Source organism: Ascidiella aspersa, chromosome 5, assembly GCF_963924565.1.
Source record: "Ascidiella aspersa chromosome 5, kaAscAspe10.2, whole genome shotgun sequence".
Lineage (NCBI taxonomy): Eukaryota > Metazoa > Chordata > Ascidiacea > Phlebobranchia > Ascidiidae > Ascidiella > Ascidiella aspersa.
In genome coordinates, this window is record NC_139451.1 from 28,751,219 (window position 1) to 28,768,658 (window position 17,440).

Consider the following 17,440-nt stretch of genomic DNA (forward strand, 5'->3'; position numbering starts at 1 on the left):
GTGCAGAAATGTTTTTAGTGTGTTTTAAGCGAATTTATTTGTTATGTTGCAAGTGTTACGGCTTGCAAAAATACGCTTGTTGTAATTTTCATCAGTCATGTATTCTCAACATACAGATTTATAAAGGCATGCAGCATTAATCCCCCACCTCCACTATAAAAGTGCTTTTATTACTCAAAAAGTTGACTTTTAAAGAAACATTTCCGCCAGTTGGCAGTAGTGAGCTGTTTCGCATACATCGAGAGTAAAATTGTTTACACTTTTGTGCTTCTTACTGAGTTACAATATTTTAACGGACACGATTTGCTATTATGAAGTGGCTTTTGTCAGCAGTCTCTACGAACTACTTGCTAGCATTCTTAAAAAAAAACTCTTGTTAATAAAAATGTACACTTATAAGTTATAACATAGTCGACGCTTAGAACAGTTTTACGGGAAAAAAATATTAAAAATCCGAGTTTAACGTGTAGAAAATTGGCTTGTTAGCCCATTTTTATGGAAAGCTCTGCTGATAAAAGAACCTAAACTTCCTAAATATTGTTGTGCTCAAAATCAGAATAATTATGCTTACCGAAAAACAAAAGGTCAAAGAGATGTAGGCCTATTTATTTACGATAACCTACAAGAAGAATATTCACACTAAAAAAAGCATTTTGTATCAAATTGAACTTTAAACGGGGTGGAAGATTTGTCACAAAGTATACAAACGATTTGAAAATCTCGATTTTGAATCATGTTTTACCACAAATTGAAGCACATTGAACTTATAGAAAGGACTGAGAATGTTTACAGGCACGCCAGGTACACTATACACGAAAAACTATACTACAAATATTTAGCAACCGAAATGCCTACGTTTTAAGTGCATTTATAGTGTGCTTCACATCTCTATTTATCTGCTTTACAGAAATAATAAAACTAACACGATTCAAAATTCCAGAATAGATTAAAATCACATAAAAATAAATTTTTGGCACGAAATTACCGATCAGTCTGACCAGACAAAAACAAAACAAAAATGTTTTGCTAGTAGAAAAAAAAACCGTATGTTGGCTAGTAGCAAAGTAAAAGTGTGTGTTTTTACACATTAGGTTAAACACAATAGTACGAACTTCATAACGTTGTTAATAAGACTGGCAAATGTACAGCAACAGCGACGGAAAATACACAGACCAAATGTTAGGCAGGATAAAGTATGACGTAATGCTTACTCCAGCTATTTGTTTGGGTTAGGGTGCGGGTTATCGTTTGGGTTGGGGTGGGTCAAGTATTTATACTTACTCTCCGAGGACCTAGGTCAATAGAAGGAATAGAAAATACAAAAATATACATATTATTATTTAAATTATTTTTATCGTTGCGAGTAGCTTTATTAAGCATAAGTCCTACGTTATGCCTTATCCTGCCTTGGACTCAACATTTGGTAAAAGTATTTCCCAACAGAGACGGACAGTAAGGGTGTGAAGTAGATTTAATTGTACGACATGAAAGTTAGTTGTACGTGTCAGGACATTAACGGTAAATGGTCGGTATACCTCTTTGTGGTTGGAATGATAAGGTTGATTTGTTAATATACCATTTTTTCCTCTCAATTACCTTTTAGCCATTTTGTGAGCATATTTTAGCCGAAAGGCCTGTGCTTTGTCAACATGTTTTTTATGTCTTTTAAAATATAAAAAAATTATCGAGCGTATGTAACAGCCTTATTCAATCGCTTTATACTAATTTTTATTAATATTTTTTGCTAACCTATAAGTAGTGTACAATAAACTGGCTGCATTACCGTTGATATGTGGTCTATGAAGATAAAGATTTTCGTAGCTCTTACAGTATATCATTTTGAGTTGTGCGGGCCTGCATATGAGAGACTAAGAAATAGACCTTAGGAGGTTTTGATGCAAAAATCGCACTCTTAAAAAAACAGCTTTAAAAATACAATTCTGGACTTACAGAAGAAAATAGCGGTTTTAAAATTTAACTACTCTAATTGATTGACGGGCAATAAATTTAATTCTTAAAAAAGTGGCAAATCTTGCTGATCACAATGGAGAACAATCTCTTGAAAATCCGTACACCTTCATTCAAACGTTGGAGGGCCGATTTTACTTGGTCATTTGCCGCTGTAAAAGGCGCCAATGTAGGTACAGTAATTCATTTACACTTTCAGTCAAACGTTGGAGGGGGCGTTTTACTTGGTCATTTGCCGATGTAAAAGGCGCCAAAGTATGTGCAAGCAGGCTTCATGTACACTTTCACGTTTGGCGGGTTGACCGAGAGCGAAATGCCTTCGCTGCGACCAAGTCTCACCACGCCTGTTGAGGTGCAGGTCACGAACGATCCGTTTCTCGTGTTGTCAGCGGGACGGGAGAACATGCACTTTGAAAAGATCTGCGAACCCATCGTTTTCACGCCGATCTCGGCAACCATGTACGGTAAGGTGCTGGTTTCGAATACGACCTGTAATGAAATGGTCGAATAATTAAGATCACGAGTTTTATCAATGCAGCTTCGGTGGCCATACCCTACCCTTAAAACTGTATTTTTTGCGTATTCGAAAGACGAAATGCAAAAAACTCGAATTTCAATTATGTTTGTAGTATGTCTTGGCGCATTTTTATTAAATCGTTTAACCCCAAAGGCTTCGTCCGTTCCATCGCACTCTCCTAAATACAAATTTTGGCAACTTATATAAAGGCTTTTTTTCGCTTAACGTGAACCAATAACATCTTTGTAATGCACCTTGTGAATTAAAGTAATACATCCCTAAACTGAAACTGCAATACATCCCTAACCTAAAAAGTTAATAGGGTTACTTTTTCATGACGTCACGTTTTAACATAAATTTGTGATGTCATTTTCGAAAAAAAAACTTCATGCTCCCACATACAAAAATTCTACATCCACGCCTGCTTCGGGGTAGTGACACAATTGTATTTGTGCTATACAATTTCGAGTGTTTTTGTATAATACCCGGCTAGCCGCCAATTTTATCAATTAGTATATCTATTTGCTATACCGTATCAAAAATAAATAAAGGAAAATGCTAAACGTTCACGACGTTGCCTTTCAACCTTAAACAGAATAGTTAATTAAAAAAAAAAATTTGAGCGGAAGATGTATTTACAAAACAAGACTTAATTTTCCCATCAAAATATCAATTTTCAACGTTTTAGGGCCTAAAAAAGCTGCAGTGTTTCGTTTAATTGAGCTACAATATTTTCTTGCGGGCCGGAAATGTCGCATTGTGTACGATTGGTTAATAATCGGAGCATGAAATGCATTTATGCATTTTTCCACAGTTAGGACTACAGGTTCGGCGCGAGTAAAACTTGTCGATTTAGCAATTGACAAAGAAGCTATAACATTTAGAACTCGGCAGGCAAAACACTAAAATGCACGCACGACAGAATTGCGACCGTTCACATTCGTAAAGACAGCCACCAAGCCAAATGCAATTTGACGTTAAACAGTGCCTCTAGACCAGTGCTTCGCAATCGGGTAAATGGTTCACCCCAGGGTGAATAAAATTTGTGCAGGGCTGAACTAACCAAAAGGGGTGAATAAGGGCGAACCGTCAGAAATGGATGATAGCTTTAGAAACAACCCAAGTCATTTTGTGCTGATATATATAGACGAGATATGTTTATCATATCATGAAACTAGGGTGAATGAAATCTGGAGATAGATGCTAGGGGTGAACAAAACTAAAAAAAGTTTGAGCACTGCCCTAGACTTCTAGAGTTAAAAACAGATAAACACGGCTGTCAACAAGGATTGAAGCCTATTGTATTCCCTGACTGACTTCGACTGAGATTTGCATTTAATTAAACAAAAGATATTGCGCCACGTTACGTAAGCTGCGCACAACTCAGTTTGTTCACTGTCATTTCAGCGATATCCAAATATTGGCTCAGTCGAACCCGCAATATAATAGGGACGGCATATGTCGACCAGCTAATAATAATGTGGCTGTAAACTTTTATTCAGCGCAAACGCATAAAACGACTGACATAGGTTTAAAGTTGTAACTGCAACATTTATTGCAGTTTTTCGTTAAACATGATTTACCCTGTGTTGAAACTTGCATAAATACTTATGGCCTTCTGATAAAGGCTGAACAGTATTGAGGGTTACTTTTATGACACAACCTGTTATATATTTGTTCACTGGCACTGTTTCTGGGTCAAGTTTAAACCAAGCTGGCCTAACAGAATAGATTAGATCTAATTAATAACTTAATAACGATTAATATGTGCATTCTTACCTGATGGAAACTCACACACGGTTTTTGAGTTTATATAGAAAATTATAATATATTATACAGATAGACTTACGATTAAAAGGGGTAATAAAGAAAACCCTTAACAGTGTTGTAAATCTAAAACCAGCTCGGTATGAACAACTTTACACTAGAAAATGCCTGAATGAATGTCAAGGATAACTTCGCCTACATCCAATATAAAATGGCGGCATTTAATTGGTCAAATCGTAGTCTAAATTCAAACAGCGGTCGCCTACATAAGAATAGAGCAAGGCCTACCTGGCTGTATACAAAGTACATCCCGGGTTTGGGAACGGTTACGTATCCGTACTGGCGAAGTTTCCTTGTTCCAAATGTGGTGTCGGTTGGAGTCTGCCAGCCGGTTAAAACCGCCCCTGCGACAAAACGGCAGATGTTAGCGGCCAAAGATGGACATGGCTTCGGCGGGTAGCGTTCAATAAAGTTGGTCCTGAACTTTAAGTGAGTTTTGTGAACAACTCGCGACGCAAGACACGGAAAACTGGTAAGTATATGTTGGTTATTAGTAATGTCGCATCAGAGCTCCTAAGCACTTATGACTTTGGTTCCCTATGTGTGTTTATTACTAATTGAGGGTCAAGGTATGATGAAATTTGTTTTAGAAATAGTTCTCACACCGACAAACATTTAAAGAGAGGTTTAAAATGATATCTGTGTAAATGATAAACATGATTTATTTCAACCGGGAAAATGTTAAAGATACTTTATATCAACCAGGTAACCAACTCGAATTATTTCATTAAACACTAAGGCACCATTGAAAATTTGGGAATTGAAATTTCTGTGATGCACCCTTCCCCTGGTGGACTAAAGACGTGCTTATTTTACTTAATCTCCAGCCGTTGGTATTAGGGATATTAGTCTATTCTTAACAAACAGTTTTAAATGGTTGGAAGGTGTTTAACTCCACTGGCCCATTTATTTTACGCAATATTGTTCAGTAATCAATTAAATGAAAACAGTTGTTTCAATATCAGTTTAAAGATTTTCAAATCGGCGCATCTCGTAATGTAAAGTTGAACTAAAACGTTTACAATTTTTTGAAATTCTCCATTTTAACAAATTGTCACTATAAGTTTATCTCAAATTTTAATCATAAAAAGTCAGTCAAAACGGCCATATGTAAAACAATCAATAGTTGCTTTGACGGATTATGAAGCAGTGCAGATTTTATAAAAGAACTGTAGGTACGAAAGTATATTTTTATATTCCATATTATGAAGTTCAAAGACCCTTTTTGTATGTTACAAACTGTTCAAATCAGATCCTTTCCTACTCCGACACACTTGCGAATGCTCTCTACCGAAACCAAAAATCTCAATCAGCTTATGAATTTAAGGATAATTTTTTTTAATAAAACGACCAGCCTTGACCAAGTAATCCAGCTACCCGCCGAATTCATGTCACGTGAGGCCATTGGGTTGCGAATGAGATGCACACGACACACGATATAGTCACACAATGTTAAAAGTACCGTACCACCGACTTTGCCTTTCTTGAAATTCGTTGAGTTGCCAGAAGTATCTGTCAACCACAAGTCGTAAAAATAAAAAAGGCTCGGAACTCTTGTTAAATTCAATTTGTCGTTTGGAAATTTCGGCACACAATGGTTGGAGGTTCAAGTTTAAGTATTAAAACCACATATATTGAAGCAGGTAGCATTTTGAACGTTTTGAATATCTCTTAAAAATTATTCGAAACGTTCAAAATGCAACCTATAATCACCTTCTATGGGTTTTGATTTTTGTTTTGAAATGTTTTGAAGAAAGGGATAAAACCACATTAAACGTATGACAAGGAAACGAAAAAAAAACGAAGTAATAAAAGTTTGGAAGCTATGGGCTATAATTTTAAAAAAGTCGTTTACGATTTTCCTAAAATTAATTTGGTGACATTTAGTTTCACACCAGCAAACAAAGATACGATACACATTATCTATGCAACTGTTGCTTACCAAACATAGGAGCTGGGGACGTAGTTTCTTCGTTTAGTGCTTGTACGTGAATGGCGATGGCCTGTGAAAATCGAAATGGTCAGTTTAAACTTAACTTTTTTAACGTAGTAAGATTATCAAAGCCCATACAGAAGTAGGTATTATTTTAAAAGTTTCTTCAGATACGATGTTGAAAATAAATAACGGGATATTCGAACTGTTAAAATTTGGGCTTCGGTCTTTTTACTACGTCTGACTCCAACTTTAACCATGCTACAAATGTTTTCGTTTTTACGGGATTTTGTACATGACTAATTAAAGTAGCCGTCTAGGAATAATTTAAACCAAAAAAAAATTGAACCTATATACTTTAAAGTGCAGGATTCTACATTTAATACAATTTTTCCACCTTATAACGGAATGCATCCTGCGTTTATCTCCAGCACAAGGCAAGGCTGGGCAAGGGAAAAAAACAAGTGCTCTGCAAACTTTTAAACGCAGTGGATTTAGCTATTAAAAAGTTTATATAAAACAGCTAACGGCTGCTATAGGCAAAGATTACCATTGCTTGTATAGGATTATTTGGCCACCAAAGAATTATTTAACATATGGCCAAATTAGACCAGGACAAAAATGAATTTAAGCAACCGAGATGTGGCGCAATTTTAGTTGGTTAATTTTGAGAGCAATTTAAGTATAAAAAGCTTACCTTTTTGGAACGTCGCTCTGTAACAAAACAAATTTCGCTTTAGAAAATGTTGAAAACTTCATAAAAAAAATATCATAATACAGTTACTAATTCCAATAGCAAACGCAAAAGTTTTTACGCGCAATGAAAGTTTAAAATGAGTGAAAACAGCTAATGATGTCTCTACTTTCAAATGGATAAATTTCGATATGGAAGTAGGTGGTAAAATAATGTTGATAGAAACAAATTATGATTTTTATAGAAAGAAATAAGGTGACTGTGTCGAGTACCATCTATAGTGTCTACATAGTCTTCGTCGTCCGTGAAGTGTCGCCGTCGTCTCCGTAGGGAAGCTAAATGGGCAAAACACAGGCGTCTTATGTCCCTGTGCCCAGTTACCAAGCACATCAGCAATTTGCATTCAAACTGCCAGTGTCGTAGGCAAGACATTTTGAAATGACTGAAGTCCCAGTAAGTATTTTGCGAAATAACTTAAGTCCAAGTATTTTGCAAAAGATAAAAAGTCAATTTCCAGTCCAGTTCGTCAGTTGTACAAGTCAAGTCATTATTAAAGCAAGCAAAGTTTTTGACATAAAATAAAACGTTAAAATATTAAAATTGGCAAGCTCATCCTATATTAAGCATTATTTTAACTAAAAAATAACTATAGCAAAATTGTTTTACTTGCATAAATTGGACAAATAAATGAATTTTATGAAAATCCATAAGATGAAAACACTTAGTTTTAACCCAGGTCATTTGGCACATCGACTTAAAATTTATTTATTTAAGTCTTTATAGCTGCAAACTGGCCCACTATAAATGTCTAATAATATCGCTTCGAAAGCTGAATTAATTTAAACATTTTAATCATTGTTTGCGATCGAATTGAGCGTCTTCTATTACAAAAGGTGATTTTAGGTAATAGTATATTAGCAACAATAAGGTAACAAAGTTCCAAGTTGTGATTTTTTAACATTGGAATGATTAGCAACCATTAAATAAATAAATTACCTGGTTACTATTAGTTGATTTACCTAGGACCCTGTGATTTTAAGTCTAGTTTTATAAAACTTGACCTTAAACCGCGGGTCAGGATGTGTATTGCTATCTATTTATTATATTTTCCCGTACATGGTAACTCTTTTGGGCTGCATAGTTCAAAAATGTCGTTAATACAGGGTGATCCAAAAGTAGGCTTACGGTTATTTGGCTTGGAAGAAGAGGTAGCATTGAATGGCCACCACGCTCACCTGACCTGACACCTATAGATTTCTTTTTTTGGGGGGGTGTTGTAAAGAACAAGGTGTATGAGAAGAACCCCAAAACAATAAATTTACTTTTAGACCCAAACCCTATACCTTTTATAACTGTAAGCCTACTTTTGGCCCACTCTGTATAAAGAAAACCCCTTACAGTCTTAGTAAAAATAAAAACGACTCACTTTGTGACTTGCGTCTTTTTGATGCTCGCACTTTTCTCGATTTGGGTTCTTCCTCTAAAAATCAATAAAACGGCCGATTATAGGAAAGGGAGCACATGTAGTATTGTCCATATACTTTTAAAGGTTTCGATAGTTAATGTATATTAAAAAATCCAAACCTAATAAAAACAGGCAAAATAACATTATCATGATAAAAGAAAGGACAATCGCATTATAAACGTTTAGTCCAGTGTTTTTTAACCTTTTTAGCGCTCGTACCCTTTGAGCTTTCATAAAATTTCCTCGTACCCCTGGCTACGATGGTAACGGTCCCCCAAATTTCTCCGAAACGGTCCCCCAAATTTCCCCAGCGGTTTCCCAAAATTTGGACTTGCAACTACAGTAACTATTTTTTGGTATTTAAGTGAAACACTTGCGGTCTCTTAAAACTACTTAGCGGTCACCCAAACCAAACTTTAAAAAAAACCTGCACGTACCCCTGGTTAAGAACCCCTGGATTAGTAGGTGGAAAAAATCCGTTAACGGAATTTGTAAAGAAACCTACATAGAAGGTCTAGTGGTAAAAAAGAAACCTACATCGAAAGTCCAGTGGTAAAAAATGACTAATCTACCACTTTTTCTGAGCGATTTTTTGTGAGGTTCGTCTTGTTTTACCTGGGCTTCTTCTGACGATGGAGTGTGGGACTTTGGCTGGTTGGGTTGCCTCCAGTGTTGGGGCAGCCGTGGATTGCATTGCAAGTCCCAGTCTTTCGCTCTCCGCACGCTGACGCTTGATTGACAACAGACGCTGCACAAAAATGATCGCTGTTTAGCGGAGGCGACAAACATAGAAACTTTAACCGCGTTTGTTTCAGGCAGTAAAGTTGATTTTAACGGGAATCATTCACGCAACATTTTGGCGCACATGTATAAAGCTTTCGCGGTTAACTTATAGATCCTTTGTTTGGAACCAGATAATGACTTAAAAAACAAAAAAACTTCAAAAGTTCAGATAGCCTTTTGGTCGTTATTAAATTTTGTATTATATTTATGTGATTCAGCGTCAGTACAAGTGGCTAACCAGAACCTTTGTTGTAAAAGTTAGCAAACAAAATTGAATCTATATATAGTTAAAATCTAGAAAAAGGATTCAAACTCAGTTAAACATATCCCAGGCTAATTTTGGATGACATATGGAGTTTAATATTAAAAATGCCAACTTATTGTCTTCACTTTTTGAATATGACTAAAGTCTAGTTTTGCACAAGGAGCAGTTTGGTTTGCAACAACATTTCAGCGTATAGGTATAAAAATGAAACAAATTCAATTGGAAGCGTGATATCCCAAGCATTGCCGTTTTGGCTATTTCACATTTTTAATAACGTATTTAACTATGATATAAATGTTTTGGTTTTAATCATTATGCGCTTAATTGTGTTTTATTTATTTATTCCTCGCAAATTCCAATTAATAATATATAACTAGGCTACTATAGAAGGGCCAGCATCTGCATAAGTACTAGTGGTACAAGGCTGCTCCTTTTTTTGATCCTTTACGATTATTCACTCACTTACTTTGCGTTGTCGCACTGCAAACGAATAAAAAAATAAACTTCAAACTTTTAAATATATATTTACCAAAAAATTATCCTCATCCGACAGCTTTGAGGCCCGGTCACCTTGTGGCTCCAAATCGGCCGAGTTATCGCTTTGCTGCCGACAGTTTTCCAGCAGGAATGAAACCGTGTCCTTGACTTGCTGCAGTTGTCCACTGAGATGCACGTTCCATGCGACTTGCATAAGGCAAAGCACGGTGAGAAAGAAAATAGTAACGGACACGTTTTTGTCGCGGCCCTGATGTCCGTCTCGTGTGATTTTGTAAGTTTGAGCAATCGGTTTTGATCCCTGATCACCGGCGGTCAGTTCAAACACGTAGTCTGCCTTCGAAGCCATATACGCAGTTTGATGATCGTTCTTTGTCGCTTTTAATTTTGTTGTTGTTCTGTGTTTTGCAATGCTCACAATAGACCCTTGCTTCCTTTAAAGCGGCCTCTATGAGTTATCTACATCTGCGGACGTTTAATGACACAATTTAAATATATTTAAAAAAAATATATATATAAAGTATACATAACGTCGATTTTTTTTTCAAACGTCGATTTTTCTCCCCAATGCTGATTTTTCAATGAAATTGTCCATATCAAGGAAAAAATGAGTTTTGTAAAGCGATTTTTAACTAGGAGATGTTTATTTTTTGAAAAAGCTTTTTTTTTAACGGAAAATTATGTTTTTTTTTAAACAGGTTTTCTAAGTTGAAGAATAAATTTATAGTCTGTCCCCTGAGATTTCCCAATTATTTTTGATTTATTAATATCTGACTTAATATTGGTAGTGTGTTACACAGATCAACCCCATGGTGTTATTTGTTGCTTTCTATTTTTATTAAATGAAATATTTTTTTATGGGGTGGGGGGGGGGGAGCGAGAAATAAGCTGCGCGAAGAAAAACATAGCTAAAAATAATTTCACATTGGAATTTAAAATGTCACCGGACTTTAATAGTTTTTTTTTTAGTTTACAAGCTTCACAAATGCATAAGGACAACTGACAATCGAATATTTTAACTGGGAGGGTTCCAAATAAAAACTACTTTCTGCTTCTTCGTAACGAACAGCAAATATAGCCTTTCAGTAGTATTTTTGTCATATATTCGCGTGCGGCAATCGCGAAAAACGGAAATCGTTGTGAAAATTGAAACCTTCCGATCAGTTTGATGTTGGAAATTGGCGGATTGGCATTGGCTGGACCAAAAAGTCGGGATTCTAATTTGCACGAAAAGTGGTCTAGCTTTCAGGCAGGATTACAGTTTTTTTTAATTTACAGTTTTTCGCAGTAAGAAGAATTCATGCAGTTTTTTTTATAGGCTTAATGCTTTTCTTAGAGTACGTACTACAGCCATTCAACCAATATGTTACATTTGTATTTAGACGCTCATGTCGTCCTTTTATACAAAATATGTATTGTTTTAATGGTTTTCTGCAAAGGCGCAATAAACGAAATATAAACAACAAACACCAACTGTACATAAGGTGTGGCATGCTGTTCGACTCTGATTGACCACAAACATTAAGAAGCTCACCAATAGAGCAAAAATAGATACCCCAAAGAATCCAAAATATTTCTCAACACCCTTGGTAATTACAAAAGGCACAACAGCTGGCCGCGGCACGCGATTTTATTTTGCTGCAACATCCAAAAGAAAGGCACAGGGAAAATGGCGCAAGACTTACAGGTGGTAAAACAGGCACAGCCATAAACCCTTCTACACCACTAGGAAAACTCAAAACTTTATCGTCCGATATTTTTTCCGGAAGGAAAGAAAATATCGATCAGTAATTGTTACACATTACTCAAATTAAGTTAGCTTAGGCCGTTATCAGACTTCTTTTACTAAAAAATATTAAATCCGTCAATTCAGCCTGAAAATTTAAGCGCCCCTCAAGTGACTCACATAGGGTGGTACCAAAAAGATTCGTGACCTCTATACTTTTTGATACATTACTCAAAGAAATCTAACTTAAGCAGCAATCAGACTTTGTTCATGAACAATTATTAAAACCAGTCATACTCGGCCTTAAAATGTTAGCGTGCGTTTAGCGACCTACATAATGTGATACTTACGAGTCTAATTTTCGAAAAGAGCCATGACCTCTCTATACTTGCGCACATTGAAAGCGCAAAAACCTTGATGGACAAGAGTGGCTAATTGAAGGAGTTCAATTTCTGGTCGAGTGTTGTTTTGGCAAATACGGGTCCGCAGCGCATTTGCCGACTCGAAGGCGTTCAACGAATTCGGTCAATCAGTAACCTGTCCCGTGCACACGCACTGACGTTTGGAGCGGGTTGTCCACAATAAAGCAAAACTGGTCGCTAAAATTCAACTTACGTCTTATCTACAAATGCTCATGACTGATAAGAAAGGTCCAAAATTGGCCTGACTACTTTGCAATTTAATTACGTGTAACCACCACTGCATTGCAATTAATTACGCAAAACCACAGCGTTTTTACATTCAAGAATAAAGCAAAACTGCTCGCCATATTTCAACTTGCGTCTTACCTACAAACGCTCATGACTAATAAGAAAGGTTCAACATTGGCCTGACTACTTTGCAATTGGAATTTAATTACTCGTAACTACGACTACATTACAATGTATTGCGCGTAACTACGGCGTTTCTGCTGTCAGGAAACAAAACAAACACTCTTTATACCAGTGGTTCTCAACCTTTTACGGCTTGCTGCACCCCTTAGAAATAATAAATAGATTGCGGCACCCCTACACGACTTTTTCGTACGAAAATCACTAGAATATCACAATAAACGGAATTGAAACAACACATATCAACTCTGCACAATGTAGGAAGTTTTAGTTGGATATATTCCACTTCAAACTAACACAAAAAGTGGTAAGAAATGGCAATAATCAGATTATTAAAGTTTCTCAATATCTCTCAGCACCCTTGGGCATTAGAAATGGCACCCAAGGGGGCCGCGGCACCCAGGTTGAGAACCACTGCTTGATACCTTTGCGCTCTTTTGATGAAGCGACAAAATACATTATCTCGCACAACGTAAAAATCCCACTAAAACGAAAGCGTTCTAACCAAGTTTGCATACCAACTTGCAACACCTAAACTTGTCCGCACTGTTAGCATGAAAAATCTCGGGTGTGCATTACTCCTTGATTGCATATATACCTGTGCAGAACCTAACAGCTGCACGCTGCCTTCAAATGCAGACTGGGTTACTGCAGATCATTCCGTAAAAATGCCCGCGCGCGTTCTTTGCGTCTGTCCTTTATAAAGGCAGCAGTTGCCCGCGTTGTACATGTTGTTGTTGGACAGGGCGAACGGAGCGTGCAAACCACAGCCAGCAACGCACCTTTTTCAGACCGAATCAACTACACAAGTTCACTGGAGCAATAAACGAAGACAACAGTGCGCACGTTGCTAAGGCTGTGCCTTCTTTCGTCGCTCTCTGTAATGACGCAGATGTCACGTCTAGGACTTTAGATGAACACTGCGCATTGCTGAACAAGGCAGGCGTGTTTATATAGCCGCTTTTGAGCTCATTTTTGACGTGGCTATTGCATGTAAATGGGGGAATACTCTTTTCTCGCTTTTTCACCGCTATACAAATAAACTGGGCCGAGTTACGGTTTCAGTTTTTGTATTTTCGCCAACGCAGCGGTTTAGCGGATTTGCGTACAGGTCAAATCTCGGTCAGACCCGGGCGCGGATCTGTTAGCTTGCCCGAGGGAATTTTTAAGCGTTCATTTCGCTTGCAATTCCACACTCAAGAAGTTTTGCCTGGCTCAGAGTTGGAAACAAACAGGAAAAGTGTATTTTGAAGCAACTTACTGGCTTCACTTTTTTGAAAAAAAATATTTCAGGGCTCATAATATCAGCAACGTTAACGTCATTTATAACTATGTGGTAACGACGTAAGTTAATGACTTGACTGGAGTCCCTGTTTTTTTACTTGACTTAGCTTGATTTGTTTGAACAAATTGAATTGATTAACTTAAGACGTTTAGACATTTGACTTCATCATTGTAATTTTTCGTAAAATACTTTTTGGTAAAATTTGGTTAAGTTTTTACCCCAATTTCTGTGTGGTATTGTTACGTTTTTGCGTTGGCAAACAAAATATCGCTAAAGCTCAGACAAGTTTACCAATTTTAAAAATTTATCAGTTTGTTTTTAAAGCAAATTATTGCTCTGCAATGACTTGACAACTTTAACATGACATGGGCTAAAGTTGTTTTGCAAATGAAGTGACTAGTAGTATTTCAAAACGGCTTGTTTAACAATAAAGACGATTTAAATAACTGCTATTTCGAATACAGTAGTCAGCACACCTTCATAATAAAAATACTTTAATTTACTCGTCGTTTCGCAGGGTTACGATTATTGGACATTCGCATCGTACGTGTTTTGCCGCGTTGCTCGGAGGGCTTACATTTACCCATTATAGAAGCGACGCACAAAGACGACGAAATTTGCAGGCAAATGAGACACGTTTAACAACGCGACCAACTGAATAGGCCGCTGAAAAGGGTCGCCAACCCTGCCTTTATCCTTAACGGAAAGCAGGTAACGGCTTGCGTCCACAATGGCTTTTTTATGGGAGCAACATAAAGGGCTAAGGGTGAAGTGAGCGCAGTTATGACGACAATGCCCGATCGTGTTGCCGAAATTGTGGATTCGCTTTGTAGCAGCGCGTATTATTAAATCAGATCGTGTGTTGTTTTTTTCAAAAGTGGTAAAGCTTGTTTTTCAATCGCGTTTACACTAGCCCGGTTGAATGGTGGCCTGCAAAGGTGTAGGCCAGTGGTTCTCAACCGGGCTGCCGCGGAACCCTGGGGTGCCATTTCTAAAGCCCAAATGTGCCGAGAGATATTTGCGAATCTTTAGGAATACAATTTTTGCTCAACTCTTACAACTTTTTGTGTAAGATTAGAGTGGAATAAATCCAATTAAAGCTTCCTACGTTGTGCAGAATTGGTGTGTATCGTTTCAGTTCCTTTTAGTGTGACATTCTAGTGATTTACCTACGAAAAAAATCTTGTAGGGGTGCCGCAATCTATTTATTATTTCTGAGGTGAAGGCATTAAATCTTACCACCCTGTCGTTGTGGCACTGAAGTAAACAAGTCCTTTTAGAATGACTCAAGTCCCAGTCATCATTTTTAACATTTAGCAAGTCAAGTCACAGACTGATTCATTATGGCAATCAATTTCAAGTCACAGCATTGGGGTTGTATTCAATAAACGCGGCAATGGCGAAAGCGTCTGCAAAAGCAATTCTTCTGCGCAACCCGACCCCAGCAAAACAAGAAAGCGTCGTGATAACAGATCTCTTTTGATACACACTACTTCCTTGGTTCGTGTTTTTACATCTTTGTTGTCAGTTTATATACAAAAGTTCGTTCTCTTTTCAAAGCTGTTCAACTCAATCAGTTAGATACTTACGGAAACACACATGAATACAAAACAAATATCCAAACACGAATAATGTGTAACACCATATTATTAAGACTAATGACACAATAAAGCCAAATACCCTTAATATTTAGGCCAGAAAAATACCTAAACCTGTCAGGATAAGGGTGTGGTACGGCCGATTTGGTGTCGACGTTTAAACGCTCTGGTTTGAACGGTGTCGTTGGGCGCTGGCCGTTGGTGTTGTGGCACTGGATTATTTGTCCCTGTTTTGGTAAGGGGAGGACAATGGGTTTGGTCGGAAATTTTGATTACGGTTGAAATTATTAGGGTAGTTAGTGATGTACTTTATGGTGGGTTTGGGGGTAAGTAAAAGGTTGTTAAGTTGAATTAACATGACATTAAGACGTTTAGACAAATGACTTGACTTGCACTTCATCAATATTTTTTTCGTAAAATATTTTTTGGTAAAATGTGGCCCTATTCTGGCCATTTAGGTCTTATTCCGAGGACTTTTCGATTTAGACGATATAAGGACTGTTATGTACCACACATATTCTCGTCCTATTCTGAACTGTGTTTTGTTCCAACGTAAATGTTGGTCTAATTTCGGTCTTATGGCTGAAGTCCCATATTCCCTTTATTCGTAGCAGACTACACAAACTACGTTGTGAAAATACACGGTTAAGCACAAGGCTTGGAATAAGAATGGCCTATACATTCGAATAGCAAAATCTGCAAGGTTAATCTAAAGTACCCAAGAATCTTGGGGAAATTGAATCGGTTTTAGGAAACGCGCGATTTCGCAAAGCACATCCTGTATGTAAAACCCGCTGGCTAGTGGCTATGTCTGCTGCCTTCGACGCGAGGCTTGGTTACTGATTAACATTTCCAGCTTTGTTTGTGCAATTTTTGACCCGGGCAAATGCACAAAGCCAGTTTAATAGGCTCAGAGTAATGCAATTTTTCTGAAACTTTTGTTGTTAAAAAAAAATCGCAAACGAGCCGATCTTGGTTTTCCAGGGCTTTTTTATTAGTCAGGAGTAGCTGAAGCCAATTCAGTTTTACGATAGAGGTTTAGCGGTTTTAAAATATTCCACAATAAGCTAGTAATGTAGGCTGTATAGCTATCAGGCCTCTGCCACGTGGTATTGGGTTTAAAAGGATAAAAATACTCTGAACTACTCTTAATGGCAGGTTCTGTTGTGTAACCAAGGAATTTTTACTATACACGTCATGTAAGTTCGCAACCGAAAATAGGTAAACTTCACTTTACTGCGTAATTTTACACTTTACTGACCCTCTATTTACTCAGCCGTAGACTTCGGGGGCCACATTCAGGTGATGTAGCTAAACAGTTGCCGCAAAGAACAGCCTAATGCGAAACCGGTAAATTATTTATACTAACAAATGTTATGGTATCCTAGATTTGCAAAAAAGTGATCTACACTAAATCATGTGAAATCAATTTAATACGAAGTTCGAACAAGTTGTAGCTTATATTTTACGCCACCACGGTTTCGTATGTGTACAGTTCACCTGTGAAGTAACGCGGCGTACCGATTGAGAAGTAAAGTGCTATACCCCACTGAGCCTACAGCCGTGTCGAGAGTAGCCTATATGTCTGCGGTTAGCGGGCTACGTATGTGTCTTTGCGGCGGCGCCCTACAGTTATCTCGCGGCTTTGCATTTCGGTTTCGGTGACTGGGTTATTTTCGTCACAGCAGCTCAATCAAGCGTCCAACTGTATGAGGCTGCGCTTTGTGACTTGCGAATATGTCTAGCTAGTGTGCTGCGATTATTGCTTCCTGCTGATTGCAGAGGGGCCTGGAATCGCCTGCCTCATTCAAAGCTAGCAGCAGCACTGTGTATGGGACATTAGTTCTTAAACCTACTTAGCTAATTGCGGCGTATTATGAAAACAATAAAACCCGCGACACGCTTATAACATTACATAAAAATACAACACAATTAAAGGAAATCACACTTACTACACAATAGGAATATTCCACAAAATTGTTAGCTTTCCAAATGATAATCTCGCTTGCTTTCTCTTATATCTTGTGCGTTACGGACAGGGTATTTTTTGAGAA

The 17,440-nt window shown here is 37.4% G+C and overlaps 1 protein-coding gene across 4 annotated transcripts; it reads right to left on the bottom strand.

The window, feature by feature from the left end:
* Positions 1 to 585: 585 nt before the first annotated feature.
* On the bottom strand, positions 586 to 10,678 carry LOC146145786 (uncharacterized). 4 transcript variants are annotated; one of them, XM_083389782.1, is made up of 9 exons: positions 9,982 to 10,678; positions 9,020 to 9,152; positions 8,366 to 8,419; positions 7,212 to 7,274; positions 6,943 to 6,959; positions 6,255 to 6,315; positions 5,780 to 5,824; positions 4,541 to 4,656; positions 586 to 2,457 (listed from the first exon to the last, which is right to left on the bottom strand). In XM_083389782.1, the coding sequence occupies exons 1-9, from the start codon at positions 10,294 to 10,296 to the stop codon at positions 2,197 to 2,199; spliced, it is 1,065 nt and encodes a 354-aa protein (XP_083245908.1). In that variant the 5' UTR covers positions 10,297 to 10,678; the 3' UTR covers positions 586 to 2,196. The 4 variants fall into 4 exon arrangements, with proteins under 4 accessions (XP_083245908.1, XP_083245910.1, XP_083245909.1 ...); XM_083389784.1 differs by lacking the exon at positions 7,212 to 7,274 and having other exon boundaries at positions 9,982 to 10,677; XM_083389783.1 differs by lacking the exon at positions 5,780 to 5,824 and having other exon boundaries at positions 9,982 to 10,677.
* Positions 10,679 to 17,440: the final 6,762 nt, after the last annotated feature.

Excerpts from the sequence above, each read along its gene's own strand:
- LOC146145786 (XM_083389782.1), bottom strand. The coding sequence starts at position 10,296 with ATGGCTTCGAAGGCAGACTACGTGTTTGAACTGACCGCCGGTGATCAG. Across the intron at positions 5,825-6,254 it reads GTCCCCAGCTCCTATGTTTG|ATACTTCTGGCAACTCAACG; the intron begins GTAAGCAACAGT and ends TGTGGTTGACAG. Across the intron at positions 2,458-4,540 it reads TGTACTTTGTATACAGCCAG|GTCGTATTCGAAACCAGCAC; the intron begins GTAGGCCTTGCT and ends ATTTCATTACAG.